Source organism: Cicer arietinum, chromosome 6 (assembly GCF_000331145.2).
Source record: "Cicer arietinum cultivar CDC Frontier isolate Library 1 chromosome 6, Cicar.CDCFrontier_v2.0, whole genome shotgun sequence".
Taxonomy (NCBI): Eukaryota; Viridiplantae; Streptophyta; class Magnoliopsida; order Fabales; family Fabaceae; genus Cicer; species Cicer arietinum.
Window position 1 is genome coordinate 69,361,952 of NC_021165.2, and position 25,197 is coordinate 69,387,148.

General features: G+C 31.4%; 4 protein-coding genes across 12 annotated transcripts; 2 read left to right on the forward strand and 2 right to left on the reverse strand.

Moving 5' to 3' along the window:
- Positions 1-984: 984 nt before the first annotated feature.
- On the reverse strand, positions 985-14,039 carry LOC101503320 (uncharacterized protein At1g01500-like). 7 transcript variants are annotated; one of them, XM_004507380.4, is made up of 4 exons: positions 13,915-14,039; positions 13,331-13,420; positions 12,061-12,871; positions 10,793-11,313 (listed from the first exon to the last, which is right to left on the reverse strand). In XM_004507380.4, exons 3-4 carry the CDS (start codon positions 12,769-12,771, stop codon positions 11,086-11,088), a joined length of 939 nt encoding a protein of 312 aa, XP_004507437.1. In that variant the 5' UTR covers positions 12,772-12,871; positions 13,331-13,420; positions 13,915-14,039; the 3' UTR covers positions 10,793-11,085. The 7 variants fall into 7 exon arrangements, with proteins under 7 accessions (XP_027191727.1, XP_004507441.1, XP_004507437.1 ...); XM_073370003.1 differs by lacking the exon at positions 13,915-14,039 and adding an exon at positions 13,834-13,852; XM_027335926.2 differs by lacking the exons at positions 10,793-11,313; positions 13,915-14,039 and adding an exon at positions 985-1,287 and having other exon boundaries at positions 13,331-13,669.
- Positions 6,201-8,890, forward strand: LOC101504729 (BTB/POZ domain-containing protein At3g05675-like). Its single transcript, XM_004507385.4, has 2 exons — positions 6,201-7,610; positions 8,302-8,890. The coding sequence occupies exons 1-2, from the start codon at positions 6,423-6,425 to the stop codon at positions 8,587-8,589; spliced, it is 1,476 nt and encodes a 491-aa protein (XP_004507442.1). The 5' UTR covers positions 6,201-6,422; the 3' UTR covers positions 8,590-8,890.
- Positions 14,040-15,768: 1,729 nt separating the features above from the next.
- On the reverse strand, positions 15,769-18,153 carry LOC101505372 (uncharacterized). 3 transcript variants are annotated; one of them, XR_190107.4, is made up of 4 exons: positions 17,952-18,146; positions 17,751-17,869; positions 16,380-16,497; positions 15,810-16,025 (listed from the first exon to the last, which is right to left on the reverse strand). XR_190107.4 is itself a non-coding variant. In XM_004507388.4 (3 exons), the coding sequence occupies exons 1-3, from the start codon at positions 18,077-18,079 to the stop codon at positions 16,006-16,008; spliced, it is 267 nt and encodes an 88-aa protein (XP_004507445.1). In that variant the 5' UTR covers positions 18,080-18,153; the 3' UTR covers positions 15,769-16,005. The 3 variants fall into 3 exon arrangements, 2 of the variants coding, with proteins under 2 accessions (XP_004507445.1, XP_004507444.1); XM_004507388.4 differs by lacking the exon at positions 16,380-16,497 and having other exon boundaries at positions 15,769-16,025; positions 17,952-18,153; XM_004507387.4 differs by lacking the exon at positions 15,810-16,025 and having other exon boundaries at positions 16,271-16,497.
- Positions 18,154-18,238: 85 nt separating this feature from the next.
- LOC101505052 (phenylalanine--tRNA ligase alpha subunit, cytoplasmic) lies at positions 18,239-24,883 on the forward strand. Its single transcript, XM_004507386.4, has 18 exons — positions 18,239-18,464; positions 18,555-18,677; positions 19,181-19,273; positions 19,468-19,524; positions 20,304-20,359; positions 20,454-20,546; positions 20,688-20,778; positions 21,911-21,948; positions 22,051-22,089; positions 22,769-22,845; positions 22,925-23,009; positions 23,121-23,217; positions 23,477-23,573; positions 23,771-23,842; positions 23,968-24,034; positions 24,136-24,261; positions 24,443-24,497; positions 24,673-24,883. Exons 1-18 carry the CDS (start codon positions 18,318-18,320, stop codon positions 24,724-24,726), a joined length of 1,467 nt encoding a protein of 488 aa, XP_004507443.1. The 5' UTR covers positions 18,239-18,317; the 3' UTR covers positions 24,727-24,883.
- Positions 24,884-25,197: the final 314 nt, after the last annotated feature.

Below are 25,197 nucleotides of genomic sequence, written 5' to 3' on the forward strand. Positions count from 1 at the left end.
CGATGGGAAGTACCGCTTCCATTCCATACACCAATGAGAAAGGAGTTGCCCCTGTTGAGGTACTACAATTAGTTTTTGTTGTTGTATAGAGCTTTAGTGTCTTTCTTTTGGTGGTTGTACTTATTTTATTTTGGGATGATTGTACCTATGACATTCTTTGACAATTGACTTTTTGATGGGTCCATGTTCCATTTTTTTGACGTGACCATGAGCGATGTCTGATAGGTCTCATAGTCCCGATGTATTTTCTATTTGTATACAATATTTTCTATTAGATCTCCTAGGTTGTTTGTGTGTGTGTGTGTGTATATATATATATTGTGTTGTGTTTTGAGATATTGTATCGCATATCAAAGACGGAAAAAATATGTGTGTGTGTGTGTGTGTGATGTAATTATTTATGACTATTATCGTTTTGTGTTACGACTTAGTATTTTATTAAATTGTTTAAAAAAAATGCACTCGCGCTGTTAAAAATCGGGGTGTTACAGCATTCATAAATAGTCATATCAGTTAGGAAAAATTACAAGAATCAATTTTATAGAATAAATCATTTCAAGATTGAGTATTTTATTAAAAGAATGATGGAATAACATTTACCGGAATGTTCTAGTTATTCAATTAAAGAACAATTGACAAAATAGATATTTTTAGAAGAGCAGCATGTAGTAAATCAGTTAGCATTTCACACATGGTCTTTCCAACATTTAATGAGCAATTAAAAGTCAAGATTTGAAGATCTATTTGCAAAAACAAACACACAAATTGATCTCTAGATTGATCATAAGAACATTATAGTTTTATAAAAGATCATTCTGGTTTATCAAAATATCATACTGATCTATTAAAAGATCATATTGGTTTATTAAGATCATTCTAGTTTATCAAATGATCATTTTGGTTGATCAAAAGATCATTCTGGTTTATTAAAAGATCATTATGGTTCGTAAAAACAGCAGGCTAAACAAACCAAGATTGTTCTGGTTTTTAACAACATTCAGTCTAGTCAAACCAATACCATTGTGGTTTGCGAAAGTATCAACCTGTTTTACACAAGATCATTCTGGACAATTTATTCTAAAAATAAAATGAATCAAATCCCAAATTTCAAGTGAATTAAACATCAAGTCCCTCATAACCATGATCAAGCACAAAAGATAATAAAAAAAAAAAAAACAGCATCAAAAACCATAACAATATCAATCTCCATATTGATGTCCTATTAAACAAGTACAACTAGGACAATAAGGATAAGACACTGATGTTGCATCTCTGCAGAAAGGCATCCTGCATACAAAGCAGAAAAAGATTGACTTCAAACAACTGTCAAAAATTCTCAGTTCAACACTCACTCAAAATAGAAACAAAAAACGTTTTGATTTTACAAAAGAACATTATAGTTATTATATTTTAAAGACAAAATTAAAACAAATAATTTTTCACAGTTCAAACCACAAGTTAAAGAATATCAAGACTGTTCAAATCAATGGTGAAGCCTAGAACTCAAGCTAAGTGTCCAAAGGAGTAAAACAACCTCCAAATTGATGAAAAATTTGATCTCCAAATTGATGAGCTGTGAGCAAGAACGCAAATACATTGTACTTACATTATTCTACAGAAAGCTCTGCATAATTCTGATTTCAAACAGTACCAACTGACATTTCATAGCTCATTCACTCACACATTCATGTTTTCCATGAGACTCAAAAGCAAGAACATTCTTCATTTGTCAAGAATGTTATGGACAACAATATATACATGTGTTTAATTGCTTTAAAATAGATCTGACACTTGGGGAAGTGTGTTCAACGATTATATTTAGTTTAAACTGAATATTCAAAGCCTTTTATCATCTATAAATTGAAGATCAATTGGAAGATGAAGACGATAGTGTACTACTATATTTGTGGATCAACACTTGTTCAAGTAATAATAAGTCAAAAACTCTTTAAGCAAACTCTAGCTCTCTTCACTATATTTGTGGATCATTATTTACTGAGTTTATCTTTAAGTGTTGAGAAGTTTCAAGATCCCAAACACTTTTATCATACACATCATTTGTAACTCGAGTATATCTTTTATGTTAGATTCAATGTGTTTGTAAAAATCTTTTCTAGATTGAAACGTGACTGTAAAAATCCTTTATAGGATGAAAGGTGAAGATTACAATTGATCAAGAGAAAATGTGTGAATGAGAACATTCTAGTTCTGAAACACACAATGAAAATCTCACGGTTGTGAGGACTAAACTAGCCCAAGTTGGGTGAGCCAATACTTTTTATGTGTGATTTTTCTATCTCTTATCTTTAATTAATTGCACACACAAATTACACTTCATTATAAACTAATTGGTTTTATTTACTTCTAACATATCCAGAATATTCTGGACATTCTGTTTCAACCAAGATTGATCTTGAGTTAATTTAAATTAAGTAGAGGAATCAAAATTTTAAAAGGGTCACAATTCAAACCCCCAATTTCTTGTGATTGACATTGCTACTTCAGTTCCTTCATCAAAATGTCTTAATTGAACACAAGACATAAAAAAGTGTCATCCTTGTTAGGTCCAATAATTTATTTATCGATTTTTGAGTATGTGTGTCATCACTATTTTGGTGTAGCCACGTAGATTTCACACATCACTATTGAAAGTCCGAAAACACAACTTTTATTATGCAGTAGTGACGAATCTTATATATATCACTTACATCCCTCCATATCATTTATTGTATAACAAATAACCTCAAATTATACAACTCTCCAAGTATGGCTCGTAGTGATTTCAAGTCGAAGGACTACTCACTATGGTTACATGAGAGTCGTTATTGACACTTGCATAAATATTATATAATGTTCTCACATCAGATCATTTCAATACAAATATTACTCAGTAATATTTATATCTATGTGAACACTTGATATCTCATATCTATGATCCATAAGATGTGATTATCAGTCTAGTCACATAATAAGTTATGTTATAGATTATAAGTTATATTGACCTTATATCGAATCTACTCAATTAAATGGTAGTGTTTTAATTTAACCAAAATAATTACAATATATCATTTCATGTAGAATATGAGAGGCTTTGATTTTTGCTCAACCACATATATAATATGAGAAGATTTTGTTTTCACTCTACTTCATGTATAATTTGAGAGAGAAAGATACAATCATGTGTATAATTCATAGTTTTTGAGGGTTTTATTAATTCACCTCACGAAACATTAACTTGGGTATGACAAGCATATTAAACAGAAGAAGATTTTATCTCATTATCTCGTCAAAAATGGAGAATAAAAAAAGTAAATGACCTAACCATTATTTTATTGCTTCCACAAACCAAACTATATAATCAAAGAATTGTCTAGTAATATTATAATGGCAACAATAATATTTATTCTAATGATGCAATTTTTAAGAACTCATAATGAGTCCCATAACTTACTTCACATATTAATATTTGTTTATCTTTAGTTTTATTTTTGTCCAACACCAAAAAACAAGCGAAAAAGATAAATGTGAATGAAAAAACATTTCTTAATGACACAACTTTGAATAATCTAGTTTTCCACCTAGACTATCTTCAATGGTTTGGAAACTTCAGGTTCCATATGAGCACTCATGTCAAACTTAAAGCTACAACTAGTAACTTCTTCATATTTAACGTGTGTTTATTTGCTCTTAACGCATTACCAAACAAGTGTGAAACCAGGACACACTTTGAATGGATTTGAAAAATGTGTGGTGAGAATTTTTTTGTCATAACTCCATGGTAGATGTCAAATGTTCTCGCTAAAAGTTTAAGATCGAGTTTGCCACCGATTTACCATGATAAAGTTCTCAGCTCCTTTATATAGTTAAGATCCATAAGTAGTTTCTCTCTCTTTTTTTTTTTTTTTTTTTTTTTTTTTTTTTTTTAAATTTCATAACATCCCTCACTATCATAGGATAAGAGTGATGGTTTTTCCCACTTACTCCACTCATCCGATTTGACTGAGTGTCAAATAATAAACCGAATAGAATCCAACTTCTAACTTCATTTTTAACTCCCCAAAGACAAAAATGTTTCGTGTTAGTTAGATATAAAGTATCAATTTATTTTTTAAAATAACTTAATTCTAAAAAAATTATACAAATAAAATTATTCATATTTACTATTATTCATAACAGTCAATTTAATTTTTAAAACTATCTAAAAAAAACTAATCTAATTGAAAAATTTGTAATTTAATAAAATGTTTGAAAATTCTATGTCAAATAAACAAATAAAAAGACAAAATAATTAAAAAAAATAGTTTAATTGTAATTTTAATCCCTCTATTTTTAATGAGTCACAAAATTAGTTTTTCTAATTTTGATCATCCTTTTGATTATTTAACTAAAAAATAACATATGAGATGTTTAAAATAACGTGACATATGATATAATAATATAAAATAATTAACCTCCATAAAATTGAAATAAAAGACAGAAAAAATAGTTAACACCCGTTAAATTGAAATAAAAGGCAGACAAAATATTACGTTCAACTTCAAACTTAGTTTTTATATTTTTAATTTATTTAATGACATATAAATAATAAAGGGTAATTGATTACAATATCTCACTATTAATCCCCTACTTTTAAAAATAAATACAGGATTGCCCTACTTTTTTTGCACCAGTTGCTCGTCGCAACCTGAGGATGCGAACTTGTCAAGGAGTATTTTTTCCATTTCAATAGATGGTGGCATACTGGGGATGCGACCTTGTACCGATGATTTTGTTTATTATTTTTGGGTTTTTGTATCTATTATTAATTATATTTATTATTATTAAATAATTTAAAAATAATAAAAACATTTAAAAATTCAAAATAATATTATGAAAAATAATAATAATAATAATAAATTTAATAATATTATAAATTTTAATAATAATAAGAATAATAATAATAATAATAAGAAAATTATATTAATAAAGTAAAATAAAAATACATTAAATTAAAATAAAAAATACAATAAAAAAAAGAAAAAAAAACTACAAAAAAATACATCAAATTAAAATTAATTATTTTCATCTAAATGACCTCTAGTTTCACATTAAAATTAAAAATATATCAATTCATATTATAACAAACCATATCAAACATGAATAATACACGTTCATAATAAATATGTGAGCATTGCCATCATTTCCGTCATATTATTTACAATTTTCAACTACCGGTAATCAATTTGAAAATAATCATATCATACACCACAACATTATAACAACGAAATAATAATCACAATAGAAACCTACAAATGTTTCTATCTCATTTCACAAGCCATCAACACATTAGATGTTATTATGTTTGATAACCCACGTATCAGTTGATTAATAAATTAAGATTATATAGAGTTATATCTGGTTACTATAATAATTTTTTGATTGAACTCTTTTGACAATTGTTGTTTCCATATGTTTTGTATTATTTTTATATTTAATTATATTTAAATTTTGTACTAAAATTGTCGGTATTTTTACTATATTTATGTTTTAAAATATTTTATTTTTTATTTTTACTATATTTATATTTTAAAATATTTTTGAGATAAAGAGTGTCACAACTATCCTAATCTTACAAGATTTATTTTGCTATTATTATTGGTAACATAATTTTTCTTTGACTTAGTCTTGAAAAATATATAAAAGGTAGAGTTTAGATGAAAATAATTAATTTTGATTTGATGTATTTTTTTTGTAGTTTTTTTTCTTTTCTTTTTTTATTGTATTTTTTATTTTAATTTAATGTATTTTTATTTTATTTTATTAATATAATTTTCTTTTTATTATTATTATTATTATTATTATTAAAATTTATAATATTATTAAATTTATTATTATTATTTTTTATAATATTATTTTGAATTTTTAAATGTTTTTATTATTTTTAAATTATTTAATAATAGTAAATATAATTAATAATAGATACAAAAGCCCAAAAATAACACCAAGGTCTCATTCCCAAGATGCGACTATTTAATGAAATGGAAAAAATACTCATCTACAAGGTCGCATCTCCAACTTGCGATGAACAACTGGGACCAACTTGCGATGAACAACTGGGACAAAAAAGTAGGGAATCCTATTTTTAAAAGTAGGCATTTTGGATTAAAAGATTAAAAGCGGGATATTGTAATCAATTACCCAATAATAAATACATTTAATTATTTATTTTTCAGTTTAAAAACTTAAAAAATAAAAACCGTCGATTTTTAAATTAAAGAGACAATATTCATGCAATTAATTCTAAAAAAAATTAAATAAAGAGAAACCGTTTTCGCCGGTGGTGTTGATCTTTGCATTTCTTCCAAAACAGAGAAAAATCTCCAGCATTTCCTTTCCTTCCAAATCCATTCAATTCACTCATATTTCCATTCCTTCTCCCAAAAATGATTCCCACCACCGGCATTCTCAGGAAGAGGCAGCGCACAACCACCACCCGTCATCCCTCCACCGCCGCAATCGCCAACTCCTCATTCTTCGACATAAACCAAAACCGCCATCGTTCCTCTCCGACCACCACCACCGGCGACACGTCCTCCCTCTTCTTCAACGATGCCTCCACCGCAGACGTTATCCTCCGACTCTTCACCGACGTCGCCTCCCCATCGGAATCCTCTCATTCCTCCGTATCTGTCGACTCGGCGCCAATCTCCGATCTCCACGTGTACCTTCACTCAGAAATCCTCCGCCGATCCAAATACTTTTCCGCCCTCTTATCCGACCGATGGATCGGCAACGTCCATCCTCAACCACAACCACCGGAACACACCTCCGATCACGAACTATTCCGCCTCAATCTGGGAGTTCCACCTTCTCCAGGCTCGATCCAAAACCATCTCACGGTTCTGAAACTCCTCTACACGAACGATTTCCCAAACGCGGTCGACACCGCATCAACGGCTCTAGATCTACTTCCTGTCGCGCTAGAATTACTCTTCGAGGATTGCGTCCGGTGGTGCGTGAATCACCTAGAAGCCGTACCGTGGACAGAAGAAGAAGAAAACAGAGTGGTGAACCTAATTCCATTCCTAAGCGAAGAAGAATCGAAGGAACTCGTAGCTAGGGTTTCACCTGTAGGAGAAAATGCAAGCGAGGAAATGCTGCAAGGTTTAATTTCATCGGCGATGAACAATTACGGTAACACAGCGTTCGTGAAAGCTTTCGTAGGGAAGATATTAAGGGACGTGTCTTCAAGGGAAACAGCGAAGCGAGTTTTGGAGAAAGCGTTTAGGAAGAGTTTGAAAACGGTGAAGCAATCTTTGGAGGATTATTCGAGTCCTGTTTTCAGAGGGAATCATAAAGAAACGGAAGCTATTGAGAGGTTGAATCTTCATAAGGCTTCTACGATTGGGAAGCATCTTTTGTGGCTTGTGGAAAGGATGATAGAGCTTAGGGTTGCTGACGTGGCGGTTCGTGAATGGAGTGAGCAAGAACCTTTCACTGCTGATTTGAAGAGAGCTTTTCGTGATGATGCTTGGAGGAATATTGTTCCTGGTCTTCCTGCTGTTATTCTTCGCTGTACCTCTAAGCTTGCTCATGCTGTCTGTGCTGGTACTATTTTGGCTTCTACTCAGGTAACCCTCTCTACTTACTTGCCTTTTCTTTTCTTTTCTTTTCTTTTCTTTTCTTTTTTCTATCCTATGAAGCACCAGCATGTAGATACTTTCAGAAAATTAGTGTTGTCAATTGCTGCTGTTTCACAATATTTTCTATTCTATAGCCAGCAATTTCGGTATATTTTTATTATGAATCTTTTGTTTGACTGCATTACTTAAATAGCAAATTAATGTAAAATAGACGAATATTGATTGTTTTCTTGGGTTCCTTCCACAAAAACTAAAGCCCCGATAGCCTGGTTGTTTTAACTTTTGAGAGATCTCAAAAGAGATCTATTGAAGCAATAAAAGTTACTTTGATTCAAAGTGTCTTGCAGATCCTTTTTTTTTTCATTTGCTTTCGCTGTAATCTAAAGTAGACAAGTTTGTGACTTACGTAACTTCAATCACGTTAGTTGCACGCTTTCCGCTGTATCTTGTTAAATTTCCTAAGTTGACTATTTTCCAATTTGATATGATTTTATCCATCCATATTGTACACAAGTTGGATGGATAAAGATGACTATTTCCTAAGTAGACAAGTTGTACTTTATTTTATTTGTTTCATTTTCATGCTTGCACAATTCATATTCATCAGCTATATAATTCCGAGTATTCATGCTTAGACAATGTTGAATTGCTAAGACAAGCTTTTCCCTATTCAATTCAGGTGAGAAGGAAACTTGTAGAAGATTGGCTTCCTGTTTTGGTTGTATGCAAAGACAATGTTTCACCTGCCAGCAACAAAGCGTTATATCTAGAGCTGGAAGAAACATTTTTGCAAATCATCTCCACATTGCCCATGTCAGATGCTCAAGAATTGTTGCAGCAGTGCCTCAGCTTTTCGACCCGAAATGTCGAAGACTGTCCTCACTTGGTCACAGCATTCAACACCTGGTTCCGACGTGCAGCCAATCCCTTCAAACTAGATACTCCCTGCGATCAATCAGATACCTGATCTTCGGAACCCTTGTTGACTGCCTTATCAAATATTGTGAGATGTATATACTTACTCTATTTAGAAAGTTGTGAAGTTTAACACTGTACAGATAACTGTTTTCTAGGATGACGAACAACAACCAAGATACTTAGACCTTGTCCTTTGGTCTTAGACCTTGTCCTTTGGTTGTCGGCGTCTTTTAGTTGCCTGTGTTTCAAGTGAGTCAAATTCGTGAGAGTGAGGGCAGTCATTAAATTACTAACGTACTTTACAATTATTAAGGTACTCACATATATTCAGATTGACTAAAATTTAAACTTGCATACTTATTAAATGGGTATATTCTTTTTATATAAATAAAAAAAAAACAAAAGTACAAGTAAATTATAGTCATGCCAAGCTTACAACACGGTTCTGCAATATGCAGACCACACTATATATCCATCTTTCACCTAGTATCAATTCAAGCCTTACCCCACATAAAAAACAAAAACAGAGATCCTAATCTTGGCATTGCGCGTTGTATTCTTATGAAATATATAAATTGCATGATCACATCCTTCTCAACCGATCAAACCTTCATTTGTTGGAGACATATGCAGCTTTAAAACCTAGTCAACTTCCAAATAAAAATTAGTTGATGAATGAAAATCCTGGGAGAATGGGAGTTAGCTTCTAATCATTTTGCCTTTTAAAAGTTAACTAACAGGGTATTTTGGTATTCTTTACTTTTTAAAATTTGTTTAATTTTACTTGGTAACAAGAAAATATAAGACTATTAAATTGAACAAATGTCTGCATTTTTCTGAAATAGTAAAAATGTCAAAATATTATCTCTATCATTTATAGAAATATATTATATTTAGCTAATCTTTTATCTTCCCTAGATTATGATGATTCCCTTCAAATGTTTTCCATAATCTTTTTAGCATTTTAGCATGTTAAAATCAATACATATTTTAAAAAATGAAAAAATAGAAATAAAAAATACTTTTACAAAGTAAACGTACCCTAACATTTCCTAAAGGATCAACTATCTAAAAGACCAACTATTCGGATTATTTTATTTAAAATATATTGAAAAAATAAAATGTTATTATGTACTATTATAGTATTATACATAATAATTTATAATAATACAAAATTTTCGATCTGCATGCAAAATTGGATTAATTATGGAAATGTGGAGTTACTTTAGCACTCTTAATTTAATTTTCAATAGAGTTTTGCATTGGGGTAAAGAGTTATTTTAGTAGTTAAAATAAAATGCTTAGATATGTATTACTTGAGTGTATTTCAAAGCTATCAACTAAAGACTAATTATAAAAAGAAAAAAGAACTAAAGACTATAGTAGTGGTATTTGGAGGAAACTGTCAAATAAAATTTTAAATGAACTTAATTTTATTAGCTAAAATGAAATTCAAGCAAATCGATTTACATTTAAATATTCTACTCTACAATAATTCACGCTTTTCTTTTTGTGATAGAACACAATCATTTTTTATTCAAAGCAAAAGCTATTTTATTAATTATAATAAAATTGAAGTTGAGAAACAAAATCAATTTTAAAAACTTATCATGTATTAATTTCATCTCAACTTGAAAAAAAAAATAAAGAAAAACTATTTATTTTCTTTTTGTCTTTTTCAATTCTGACAGCAACAATATTTGATTAGATTTTATTTAGCAACAATATTTGATTAGATTTTATTTATTTTTCAATTGAATACAGGATGATTAACACCAAACCAAATATTGTAGTTGTGTAGAGATATTCATGCCACCCCCACCTCAAATGTAGGTGAAAGTGAAATAGAACTCTGATTTTCAAGCACAACCCTTTCTTCTTTTAACCACAATCCAACACCTCATTTGGATGCTAAAATATCCTCTCCTTTTTCTTCTTAAAGTGTAAAAGTACGAGTACAAGTGTAAAAAGAAAACATGATGTAGTAAATAATACATTTTTGCCTGTGAAAAGCCACAGTAACCAAAACAAATCATTATCCTGAGACCCCTTGCTTTATAAATAAGATTAATTATGATCACAAGGAAGATCAAAACTTAACTAATTTTCTACCATACAAGAGAGTGTACATGTACTAACGCATAAATAATATGATATAAATGAAACATCTTTTATGGGGAGACCAGTTTCTCCCTGCTTTATTAAAAGATGGATTACTATTATGAATTTATGACCATTGGGAAAATCAAGAATAAAGTACTAAACTTCCTTTAATCATATTATTACCACCTCAATATATGGGAAAATAAAACTTCTTCATGCTCCACTCAGACATCATAACTGGTAGATAATGGCCCAAAAAATTAACTATATTACATACAACAAACAAGCCAAAATTATATATATGTATATCCTGCACTCAATGGACAAAACATTAACATGTTGTCTTTGGACCAAGATGGAGATTGGAGGAGATGGACAAAACTAAGGTTAGTTTTCTTTGGATCAAGCGGGAGATAGACAAAATGAAGAGAGCTCGAGTCGATTATAATAGCCGTCTTCTAAACTGGCCGGTCGCACCTTGGTACGTTTTAACGAGCAGGCCAACTCCAATGCCGATTCCAAGACAAACACTGAGTCCGATACCAACACCAACCCTAACACCAGCATTAAACCATGAAAGTTCTCCGTCTTCTCCGTCAGCATATGCTGTACTTGTGTATAGACCGTGATAATCCTCGTCTTCGTGTTTGTCGTACATGTAATCTGGGGCCTGCAGCATTGGCATATATAAATATTTAGAAGGATTATCTCTAGTTTGTTGGGAAAAGGGATCTTCTTCAAAATCCAATTGGTTTGGTTATAAATTTTCCACATCTTGCCAAGGGAACTAATTTCGAAACTCGGGGGGTACGTGATGTTAATTTGCAGCCTGGACATGAAGGACTAGAGACATGAATGATATCCCTTTCTTGAAAGCTATTACTCAAACACAATACAGATTTGAGCAAGAAAAATTTGACGTAAGAACAGACATGGACATCAAATACAATACTGTCACTAATATGTGACACTGATAATAATTTGAAAATGAAAGAAATTGAATGTAATTCAGCGTGTCGGTGTCAGATGATGACACGTGTCAAACACGGACATCAAATACAATACTATCACTAATATGTTGGCATTGATATGAATTTGAAAATGGAAGAAATCGAATGTAATTCTGCATGTGTCGGTGTCAGACGATGACACGTGTCAGACACCGACACACCTCCGATCTGAAGTGTAAGTGCTACACAGTCTACTAGGGCCCGGCATCAGTTAGATACAAATGCTTATAACTGTTAAATCATCTGAAGTTTCAAATGAATCAATGGAAGAGCATTATGCTAGTAAAAACAAAGTAACATACAAGGCAAAAGCAAGCATAAAGTTAACTAGGCTGATAAATTGACATAGCTAAAAAGTAGAACTTAAGAAACAAAGCCAATAATGTAATTTAACAAGCACTAATTACCTGTAACGCCGCGAGCGCAGAAGAAGGATCCTTCCCATTTTCATTTGCTTCATTTTCTGGAATTGCATTCAACGCCCCCTTCCTTGTGTGTCTTTTCTGAGAACTAAGATGCAGCGTCTTTGTTAAAATGATCGGAGTACCAAAGAAGGAACCCGCAATGTAGACCTCAACTGTCGGAAGAGTGGAATCCGGCAACAGCAATTGCTTCTCCTTAAGGAACTTTGTGCCTGGATTAATGTTTGACTCACAGTTCATGCTCCAACTTTGTCCATTATAACTCGATTCGTTAACAAAACCATTGCTGTTACATAATTCTAAATCCCCGAAAAGAAGCAGATTATCTTTATCAAACACCTCAAACTTCACACTACCACTCATCCTTATGCTATCAGTGCTTACAAATGTAACTTCTTCTGATTTTCTATCTACCCTATCCCTTTTGAGAATTGTCGAAATCCCGTCGGAATATATACTAGTACGAACACCATTAACTTCGAGAAGGGTATCGGAATTTAAAGGAACATGGTTAAGTGTGAGTACCTCAGGAGTGGAATTATCAAGCTCACACTTGCAAACTCTTACATAAAATACCCTTATGTCTAGCCAAGGTAATGAACCTTTCATGGAAGGTTGATAAGAGTGTGAGTGCCTAGAAATAGAGTATCCATTATCAGTTGGCCCATTTCCATTAACCTTATAAGAATTTTCCATCGCGAGAGAGTTCGATTTTTCGTCTCATTCAAATTTCTTTCATTTCAATTAGACTAATGACTTGTACCAACACTAATAATCCACTGAAATTAAGTTAAGCCTGCAGGAACAAAGTTAAGTCAGCTCAATTTACATTAGAAAAATTGAATATGTTAAGAACTAAACAAAGGCAACCATCAAAAAGGGGAAGGGGATTACATAAAATCTAACAAAAAGATAATAATCCACACTAATTTAAGAGCTCAAATAGATCTATGAATGAAACAAAGTAAAAGAACAATACATAAATAAGTATGAATATAGAAACTAAGTAAAGCTCATAGCTACAATAAAACAAGCCAAGTTCAACTCAAATCAAGACACTTTTTGGGGAGATTCAAACTATCCCTCACTCAACCAGATTAAAAAAAAAATACAAACAACGAATTGGATTCAATAAACCAAAATAAAATAAAATAAAATAAAAGATGAAATGAAATAACAAGCCAAAGAAATTTAAGAATTAAAGCAAAAAGTGAATAATAAAGATTAGTAGTAGAGAATGAAACAGCTAACAGACCTGAAAAAACAGACAAAAAGAGGATAAGAAGGGAGAGAAGGAGATGAATCTAGAAACTCCTCGAACATATCATCTAATCGCTGGATAAATCTGCAGAAACTTTTCTTTAATCTGATTAATACAATTTATTTTTTCGCAGAACAGAAAATCACATAAATTTTGCAAAAGTAAAAAAAGAACAAAAATTTTTAATCAGCAGAGGAAATAAAAATTGGAAATTGCAAAGCAAGAAAATGAATCTGTCATCCTTTGTATATAGATTTTGACAAAACAGCCGGCGAAACACGACAAAAAACCGTCACTACTATTAATGATGTGTTTGATGCAAAATTCAACTCAACAACACAAATTGAAAATACATTATTTAAAAGCCAACCGTACTCACCACAACAAAATATCTTGTGGCTTTAGCTTTTGCCCCAAAATTAAAAATCAAATTTTGATTATAATTATTATGTGGAAATAAATAAAGCAAACAAAAAAAGAGGCTTTTTGACTCACACCCAGAATGAATTGAAGCTTATAGACGAAACCCAAGTTCTCAAAATCAAATTTTGCAATCTTTGGATCAATGAAAATCGTACCCCAGATAATAGAATAAAGCAGATTCAACAGAGAATGGTTCTGAGGAGAGATAATGGATCGTTATCGGTTTTGGAACACAATGTGTTGAGGATATTGTTTAATTTAGGCTAAATTGTACTTAGTAATTTATGTTTTATCTTGTTTTTAATATATTTTTTCCAACTAAGTTTCTACGTATTTTATTATTATTTTTTAATTCCACTAAAAAAAATGTCAGATAACTTTTACTATATCGATATCTAAGTAAATTATAAAATTAAATAATTTTTAACATTCAAGTAATGTAAAAATCAAGTGATATTTTTTAAAAAACTTATAGAAAATAACAGTTTTATAAACAAATAATAACATAAAGCTAGTGTTGTAAAGGTAGTACCACTTAAAGTATTTAGTTTAAAAAAAAAAGAGAGAGAGAATTAAATCCAACATTTCTGAATTAAAAATACAATTTAATATTTAATTTAATAATAGGATATGTGGGTCCCATCTTTGTATAAGATATTCTTAAGATCTTATCCACGAGAGGAAGAGAGTGTCTTTGTGAATGGACAAGTGAAGAGAATGTGCTGTGTTTTTAAGGTTAGCAGCATGGTTTTCTCCTTGCTGACTTGCTGTAAGGGGATCGATTACTTGCAAGGTTGGAATTGCAACCAAATATGCCTATATATGTCATTTATTTTATTTTTATTTGTTTTGTGTCCTTCCCGGTCAACGTGAAAATTTCGGAATCGAAAGTCTTACAGATTTTTTATTTTATTTTATTATTATTATTATTATTATTATTATTATTATTATTATTATTATTATTATTATTATTATTATTATTATTATTATTATTATTATTAAGTAGTTATATTATACGGGATTTTAAATTAAAGAAGATAAGCTCTATCCTTATTTCCTAAATTTAGTTATTTATAATAATTGTAGTAGTTTTAATTTAATTTTTTTAAATTGTGTTTATAGAGAAAATAAATTCAATGAGAGGGTTTAAAAAATTTAAATATAGAATTAATTTCATTTATATGATAAAATACTATCTACAAAATTAGTATTAAAAATAATTTAAAATATATTTTAATAAAACAATGTTCTAGTTTATTGTCTTATTCTCAATCTTTATAATAGTAAAAGTTTGATCTAACTCACTAAAATTATGTGACACAAGTGGTAGATTTTTTAATCCTTATCATTTAATCAAAAAGTTCAATTATTAGTTGGTTTAATCAAAAGTTTGATTATTGGTTGGTGCGTAATTAAAAAGAATATGTTCAAAAATATCAACCATCTAAATAGATTTTAACTAATTGAAATATTAGAATTCGCAGTTGTTGGCAGAGATATCTTTGATTTTAAAAAAATGTTTGATTAATTGTGCATGGGTACAAAAGTGAAATGGTAAGCTAACACGTCCTTCACTCCTCCTCCAACGGCCCATCACAATGCCATATTTGGCCCGACCCTTTTCATCGAAACTCTATGCATTTGTAAGCACTATATTTAAGCATAAAAATATCTAGAATTCAAAAGACAGGGAGCTAAAAGGTGAGATTATATATTACATCTGTATTTAAATATAAGATTTTCTTTTTAATTTTTTCTTATCATTTTCTGTAAGACTTTTTTAATTTTTCAATTGGATAACTATTTTTTTATTTACTAACTTACCTCTAATTATGATTAATCTTTTTCTCCAATCTGTAATAAATACTACAATAGAACTAAAAATTAATTCTAATTTTTCAAAGGTAAACAAGTACAACAATTCAAATTGACAATAAATTTAATATTAAAGTCAATTTTTCTTAATTCCCATAATTTATTCAACAAAATCTTATCTTTAGAAACAGAAATACTATCATATGAGAATAGTGTATTGTCTTATATCATGATGTTGTGGAAACTGATGGGAGGTTTACGTCATTAAGAATAACAACAGTTTTACGAATTTGTGATACATCGATACTGAATGATGGGAATCCAGATAATGTGACAGCCATAGTGGAAATAGGCCAAGATTAAGATGTTAAGCAACGTTAACTCTAATGCAACCCAACAAGGATTGAAATGATTGAATTCTTTAGTCTTTGTCACCGAGGAACTGCAAAGTCTAGGACACACCAATGGAAAATATGGATTACAATCAGCAAGAGGAAGTAAAATCTTGAAGAATTAAGTATCAAGGAACGAACAAATAATTATAGAGGTGATACACAATTTGATCCCTAAAAGATATATGTTGTAAACTTTAAGCTCTTGAATGTTTGTTTGATAGATAAAGAAAATAGATGTGAATTCTATAAGAACTCAAAAGTTAATCTCCCCATCAATTCTAACTTTATAAGAACCAACAAGTTAATGTTAATCCCTTAACCTCTAACTTTCTGACAAATAAGGAAATTTAAGTGTAATTATCAGCATGTTAGTCACATATTTTCAGGCAAATAAGGAAATTGAATCATACAATTCTGCAGTTGGCACACAATACAGCGAGACAAAAGAAAAACTAGGATTATCTCTGTTTCATTTTTTCTTTCATCTTGAATGGATCCAGCAGGCCTGTCACAATGTTTTTTCAAGTCCTATACAACAAAGTAAAACAATATATCAGGATGAGCATAAAGAAGAAAAAGGTTATTACTATACCGGTAGCTCATCCAAAACCGATAATACTAATGGAGGAGTTTGGTACTTAGTATTTATACACCAGTATGTAAAATAACCTAGACTATTGACTCCCAACATTTAATTTATTTAGTATTTTTGACAATCCATTATATTTTCTCTTATTTAATTTAGTTAGAGGAAAGGGAAAAGAAAAAAAAAAGGAATGGAGGATGTTCAGAAATGCTAAAGAAGAGCAGAACAGTGTTGAGTTTTCTAAGTTTTACCACTTTATCTTAATTCCATACCATCCTTTAATTCATCATGTCTATTTAATGAAGCCCAAACTCATCCAATGCCTAATTCACATTTTCACTAAACCAAACACTAAGCCTCTCATCTCTAACACATAGCATCTAAAACAGCTCATAAATCATCATTCACAAAAAATAGTGCATCAACCAAGTTCCGAAACACTTTGCTTAGCCAAGTGGTAACATATAGGGTTAATACCAACTAAGGAACCTCAAGGGACAGAAGAAAACATAACTTGAATCACTATACAACAAGCATCGACAACAATATAGAAAGAGTTTTCAAGAGCTCTCGACTCAGTGTGTTAGGTTTCACGACAGGGAAAGCCAAAAGTGAATCCAGACACATAAAATTGATTTTGACATGTTTGGGTGATGTCAATTGGAATTAATTTTTCCTATAAAATTGATTCTAATTTGAAGCTACGATATGTTGTTTTTGACTACAAACATGACTTTTAATTTTTACAGTTTAATTTATTGTTCAACTCACTTTTAGGTGAATGTATCCAAACACAAATCACGTAGCCTATGTTTGGTATCACTTTTGGAGCCAAAATTGATTTTCAAGGTCTATAATTGATTTTGCCATATTTGGTTGTTATGGAGTAGAATTGATTTTGACTTCAGAATTACTTTTACTTTAAAGCTAAAATTTGTAGATTTTGCCACTAAAATTGATTTTTAGTTGAATTAATCACTCAACTCACTTTCACACGAACGTATCCAAACATAATCAGAACCAAAGACACAATCATAAAAGAAGATAAACTTATGCAAAACATAGACAATGTAATGGATTATGGAAACAGCTGTAATAATATTATCTTTAAATTATGCAAACTATTGCAAGTTCATGAGAATAATAATTTTGAAAAAAAATGGCAATGCGGTCACAATCATAAAAGAAGAAGTACCTTGAGAAAGCCAGCTCCAGCAGGTAGAATCGGAGGCGATATTAGAAGTAAGTCTAGCATCAGCAATGGCACTATGAAATGGCATCAAAGATTCAACGCTTCCAACAACTGACAAAATCCTGTAAAACAAACAAATTAACACCACCAGAATCCAACTCTATAAGCACAACTGAAAATATCAAAGTTGAAATGGAGTTCTACCTTGAAGCACGAGAAACGCGCGAAGAAAATAGAAGAGGAATTGACGATTTTTGAGCGAAGCTTCTAGAACGATTAGCGAAGGAACTGGAAGCCACTCTCGCCGCTGATTTACAAAACGCAGAAGCCATCGCCGACGACGGTTACAGATTCCGCAATCAACGCCACCAGTGGTTAAGCTTCAACCTAAACTAAACTATCGTTGGGCCGGCCCAATAACTAACATTATTTTTGGGCCAGCCCAAACCAAACATATTAGCGTTATTTTATTTTATTTTATTTCCTATTGGGTGGGTAATTGGACAGTAGTTTTTGTGTTTGTGTTTGTGTTTGTGTTTGTGTTTGTGTTTGTGCTGCGGAGGTGTGAGAATGGCGGAAGAGGCAGTTCTCGGTTACCTGGAAAATAACTATGAGATTAGAGATTCAGGTGAATTTGCAGCCGAACGCGGCGTTGACCACAATGAAATGGTCAACGTCATAAAGAGTTTACATGGTTTTAGATACGTTGATGCTGAGGTAAGTAACTTTATTATAATAACCGGAAACTCAACAAAATTGAAATTGTATTATAAGTTTATAACAAACTTGATTGGTTTTGGTGAACAGGATATTAAGAGAGAAACGTGGGTGTTAACTGATGAGGGAAACATTTATGCTAATGTTGGATCTCCTGAAGTTCAACTAATGTTGGCTATTCCACCTGAGGGTATCTCCAGAGATGAACTTCAAGTAGGTTTTTTTATCATTCATTTACATTTTTGTAGCATGGACAATTATGATCAAATGCATGTCTTAGTGTCCAACACTTGTGACGACATGACACATTGATTATATTCAAGGTTGTTTGTTACCGATTATAAAAAAGGGATTTGAGTACCCCATAATTTTCAAATTTTAAAGAAAATCAGAAGTTGTTTTAAGTTTGTCTCCTGCAATAAAAATCCCTTTTTTAAAAAAATTATTTATGAAAAGAAGTTTTTTTAGAAGCTACTATAAACAATTGCTCATTTGAAGCAATTTTTAGATTATTATTTTTTCCAAAAAGCTGTAAGGAACAAATAAAAACTTTCAAAAAGAATTATTTAAAAAAATGTTTTTTTTTTAATTTATTCATTTTCTCAAATTATTACCAGGTCATGTTTTGTGTTTGTGTTTGTATTTGTGTTAGTATACCTGCTTCATAGATTTACACCCTTTTTCTACAAATAAAATTGAATGTTTTACGGTTGCAGAAAAAGCTTGGTCCTACAGTTTTCAAGATAGGTTGTGCTCAAGCTGCTAAGAACAAATGGTTGGAGATGGGAAAACAACTCATATCTAGGAAGGTATGTTAATTATTCTAAATTTCCTACTTTTGGTATTTTGTTTGATGCACATTTGCATGTAACAAAACAAATATATCTTATTTTGTCGGGAAAAAAATAAATTGTAACTTGATGTTGAGTTTACTTTGTCTTTTGAGATGACAATTACTTTACGGTTGGTGAAATATTTGTCACAGACTTATTTCTTGATGCAGGTTGAACATGTGGAAGACAGAGTCAAAGATTTGCTTCTACAAATACAACAGGGGCAGGTGCGTACTACTAGCATGAATAACTGTTTGTGAGTTTCAATTTCTTAATTGTATCAAAACATCTTGGTGTCACACCCGTGCTTCAGACGCACGCGTCTCTGATCTAGTGTTCTATTAAAATTGAGGAGGGTGCATGTTGATATATAGCCAACTTTTCCAATTCCTAAATCAGACTATAGATAATGGCAATGTGAAATATTAAGTATTTATTTAATCACCCACTGTACCTTATTTTGCAATCAATGTTTAGAGAGGAGCCTTTATAGTTTCTATCCACCCTTGTTTGGAATCTGTTATTAACCTGTCATTTCATCTCTGAGAAGTGAGAGGAGCCCTCATTCATTTGGTGACATGCACTTGTTAGGGGTAGATGGCAATCTTTTATATCAAATTATCAACCTTGTTTGAAACCTGCGCTTTATCGATATGCATATAGGCTAGGTCTGTACTCTTGGGTTTGTGATAATACCTTGGGGAAAGTCGCAAGGTTTTGTGCGAATCATCAGATTCAACACAATATGTGAGACAAATATAGGAAGCTGGAAGTGGGGGATTTGAGACCTTTTATTCTCTTTACTTTGTACTTATGACTTATGAGGTGTGCCTGCACTCTATTTCGTGGGTGAGTGGTGATGGAAACCAGTTTTACGGATGCCTCTATTTCTTGGGAAGATTCTTGACATTTTTGTTTCCTCCTTATGTTAATTATATACAGGTTACTTATCATTTCTTTATCAGTTATATCTCATTAGAAAGTTTACCATATATTGCAAATGCAGGGAATTGGTTTAGATGATATCAAAGCACTCAAAGCAAGAAAGCTTATTGTTCCACAGTAATAATAATTTCACCTGATTGTTGTTCAGAATTTCGCCGATATGATGAATATGTGTATGACTTGACTATCTTATTGATATCTTACAATCTAGGACATGGAAGGGTTACTCAGTGAAAAAGGGTCCTAGCTATGCTCCAAAAAGAAAGAAGGTTGTCACTGATTTAACTCGAGATAATTTTCAGAGGTACTTTTTTATGCTTAAACTGAATGTAAACAAGGGTTGGGGGATTTTAAACTCCCTTCAATCTTCTACTTTATGCAAAACATTTCTAGTGGATTTGCATCACATCTTATGAACTCTAACTATACTGTTACTTTGTTGCAGTGGCGAGTGGAAGGAATTAGAGTTCAAAGAGTACAATTACAGTGCTAAAGGTCAGCCTCTTGAGGGTGGCCATCTTCATCCACTGTTGAAGGCAAGGAGATGTTTCCCCATACTCTTCCTCCTTTCCCCAATCTCCTTTTGATTAACTGAATAAACAAAATTATATATATATGAGAGAGAGAGAGAGAGAGAGAGAGAGTTTAATTGCAATAAAAAAATTATATTTAGGAAAATATAAGCATAGTCTGTTTTTACATATTTTAGCTTGTAGTTTGATACAAATTGTATTTATCACACTCTTGATTGACTCCCTCTGCTAGTTTTTAATTATCGCTTTTGTAGAAGAATTTTGTTTAAAATTATTTGTTTTCAAAATTCAATGCAACATTAACTATTGTTTTATCGATAATAACCGAAACAGTAAATTTTATTTTTTATGAATTTATTTTCCTTTTTCTTATAGGGTCATGCTAACAAGTGCCCTTAGGGCAAGCAATCAAAAAAGGAAACAAACAAAAAGTTTTATGTATAAAAAATCACTTTTTAAGATATCAATGCATTGAATGCATAACTTCCAAAAATATATTTCCTCTTTTGATCTATTAACAAGTGTCCCAAGGGCACTTGTTAGCATTTCCCTTTTTTATAATACACTTAACTATTTATAAGAAAAAGGAAAATAAATTCATCAAAAATAACAAAATTAATTGATTTTCTTAATATGTGTAAATAGCGTTAAAATGAAAACTTAAAAGGAATAGAGGGATTAAAATTTATACCATTAAAGCATATAGACGATTTTGTTTGTTTATCTTTTTATGCATCTTTTTAGCAGTTTCTATATGTGCTCTATACTATTTGTAAAAATATATGTCATGTATCTTTTGATGCCTGTATCTGTATCCAAAAAAAATTACATCAACATATGTCATGCTTTGTTGCCAATCTTTACATGGCTGACCATAAGCCCAGACAAAAGAGGAAGATTGTATTAAGGAGTCAACAGCCAACATAAAACTTTGTCTAATATGTATGATGTGGACATATTATTTGATTGTGTTATTTCAAATATTTGTTTTCTGACGCTGGAAATGTGTCATTTGATCAATTCAGCTGACTTTTAGCGAAAAATAGAACACTTTTGCTGCTTTTGATTATGCTTTTATCTCAAACATATTTGATCATTTATGTATTTAATAGTTCTGGAAATTTTCCATTTTCAGGTAAGGTGTCAAATAAAACAGATTTTCCTCTGTATGGGGTAGGTCTTATATTTGTCATGTGGAAGTCTGGTGTCTTTTGTGGTAAATATATGTTTCAACTTTTGAGTTTAACATTTTGTAATGGTAATCAAATGCTGCAGGTTTGAGGAGATGCCCACAAATAATTATGTTGAAAGCAGGTAATTGTTGTTTGTGTCATTTTTTTTATTTACTGAGGTTTGAACCTATGATCCTATAGAAACTATTCAAACCCCTGACCACAATACCAATCCTTGTGACTTTCCTGATTTATGAAGTACGTACAAAATGTATAAATTACAATAAATTTACTGATGTCATAGAATTAAAGAATAATAATTGAAGTAAAAAAAGAGTACACTCAAAGTTGCAGGCTTGCCGCCCTAATATATAAAAGCCGAATCCAACATCCTGGTGCACTGAAATGGTACACTCTAATGTTTGTTTCATCGGGTAGAGGTGAGGTTGTAGAATTCGCAAAATCTGTGATTTGAATGATGGCAAGGTAATTGTGAAGTAATTTTCGTTTTCATGATTGAGAACACCTCGTGTTCTTGGAAAAGTTCCTTCAGTAGTGACCTGAGATCATGAAAAGAGGCCTTTTTTGTTTTAAAATAGTGCATCAAAACATCATGATTAAAGTAACTGTTATAAATGCATACATTTGTTGAATTACATGAATATATTAATGATTGCTTTTTTATGTTATTTTGGTGCTAGATTTTATCTTGGTAATGAAATTCAACAGATTATGCCCATTGTGTGTAGTATGGCAAGTAGCAGCACATGTCTGCTCCCATTCTCACTGTAAACTTGACATCTGATTGTTTTAAATGGCAGCTTCTGGAACTTTGATTCCTTATTCCAGCCCCAACAACACCCAGCTCGTGATTCACATGACACATTTTTTTTGGATGGTTAGTAAAGTCTTGATTTTTTCCATGCTAGTCAAATCTTCTTTTGCTTCCACATTGAGTACATGTTACATATCTGCAGCTCCTTCAACAACAAAGGAACTGCCTGAAGATTATGTTAACCGGGTGAAGCAAATTCATGAATCCGGTGGTTATGAGTCTAGAGGGTACGAGCTTGAGCGCCCTCAACACGCTTCTTAACACAGGCTTATATATCAATAGAATGATAAGTTCAGATTGCTTTCTAAATGTAACCTTACAATTTTATTACTTGGTAGATATGCATACGACTGGAAAAGAGAGGAAGCAAATAAAAACCTTCTGCGTACCCACACCACTGCTGTTTCATCCAGGATGCTTTACCAGCTGGCACAGGTTTGTATCTGTGTTTGAATTTGTTGTATAATGTTTTTGTGAATGGATATGATTGTGTTGCGTTTGGGGGCCATTGGACCTCCTATTATCTCCATTTTTCTTTCAGATTTTAGATTGACATTTCTAAGTTATACGTATTTATGTTTTCAAGGTGGATTAAGATATTTTACCTTGATTCTGTATTCTGATTATACTTTCTAAGTTCTTGCTCATTATAGTTGGCACTATCTTTTTTTGTGCCATTTTAATGTTTTTGCAGAAATCATTTTCTCCGAAAAAATATTTCTCTATAGATCGTGTATTCCGAAATGAAGCAGTTGACCGAACACATCTCGCCGAGTTCCACCAGATAGAAGGTATGTGAGCTAGTAAGTTACACGGCTCAGGGTTTTAGTTCTCCATACAAATGAAAACGAGGGTGTGGGGAATTGTCCGAATATATTTTCCGTGGCACTTTTTGGTTCAACGCACCAGGGGTTTGATCTCATAGATAATTGTTTTTCTATAAATTTATTGATTTTTGTGATGTCTGTGATTTTGCATTTCGATTCAGGTCTTGTGTGCGATCGAGGACTCACTCTGTGTGACTTAATAGGAGTTCTACATGATTTCTTCTCGCGCTTAGGTAATGCTCTCTTTTAATGAAAATCTTCGTATAGTTTAATTCATTCTATTATTGTCCACAGCCAAGTTGATTAAAGACATGTTTTAGGAGTATATCTAATCGAAAAATTTCATTATTGAGTTCAGGCATGACCAAGCTGAAATTCAAACCTGCTTACAATCCATACACAGAACCTAGCATGGAGATTTTCAGGTCAGTCTTTCTGTAAGGATTATTTGACTTGTCTTTATTTTCATAACCAATTATCCTTATCCTAAGACATTATGTATTAATCAATTAAGTCTTCTTAACAGTTATCATGAAGGCTTTAAAAAATGGGTAGAGGTAGGAAACTCCGGCATGTTTAGACCTGAAATGTTGCGGCCGATGGGACTTCCTGAAGATGTCCAAGTTATTGCATGGGGTCTTTCTCTTGAAAGGTGAGAACAAAACACTGAGAACGCCATAATCATCGCTAACAGTAAAATGAATTGATTTATAAAATTTATATTCTTAAAATATATTAACCAAATCTAATGAAAAAGTATAGGGGAAATACAGTAGAACATGTTGATGGATGTCACTGAATTGATGTTAACTTGTTATCTTACCTGAAAACAGGCCAACGATGATAATGTATGGGATAGATAACATCAGGGATCTCTTCGGACACAAGGTATTGCTATGGCATTTTGAGCTGAAAAAAACACATTTTATTTTATCTTTTTTAGTGTATAAAAGTTGTTTGATGGGTTTCTATTTTTATATTTTTAAATGTTTGTTTTTTGAATTTGTGAAGTCGTATCAATATATTATTAACATAGACTATTATTTCTATTGTTGTTTTGCAGGTGGATCTTGGCCTTATTAAGAAAAATCCAATATGTAGACTTGGAATTGAATAAAGTGAGCCATTTATGTCTGATAGAGTTCTTGTCGTTCATAATTATTTTGTTTTTAACATCAAACAATACATGTGGATTAGTTCGATTTCTGTACGAAAATTTTTGATGTGGAGGAAAAATTAGGCTCTTATTTGAAGGTTGCCTTAACTTATGGTAATAGCATTTTTCTTTTGGTTTACAAATATATATGACAAGGGAAAGTTACCCCGTTGCAATTTCTTTTGGGTTTTCAATGATGGACGTAATTATTTGAGCTTCAAAAGTTGACCAAGTTTAAGAGCTGATGATGACTAAGATAACACTTTGAACATATTTTAGATCTAGGGAAATAAATTTTAATCTCCATTAAATTTTACTATTTTGTTTTTAATTTTTATAAATACATTTGTAAACTATTAGTCTTTTAAAAATTTTATTTATATTTCGTCTTTAATTTTAAATTAACTATTATGTATCTTTAAAAAAATTTAA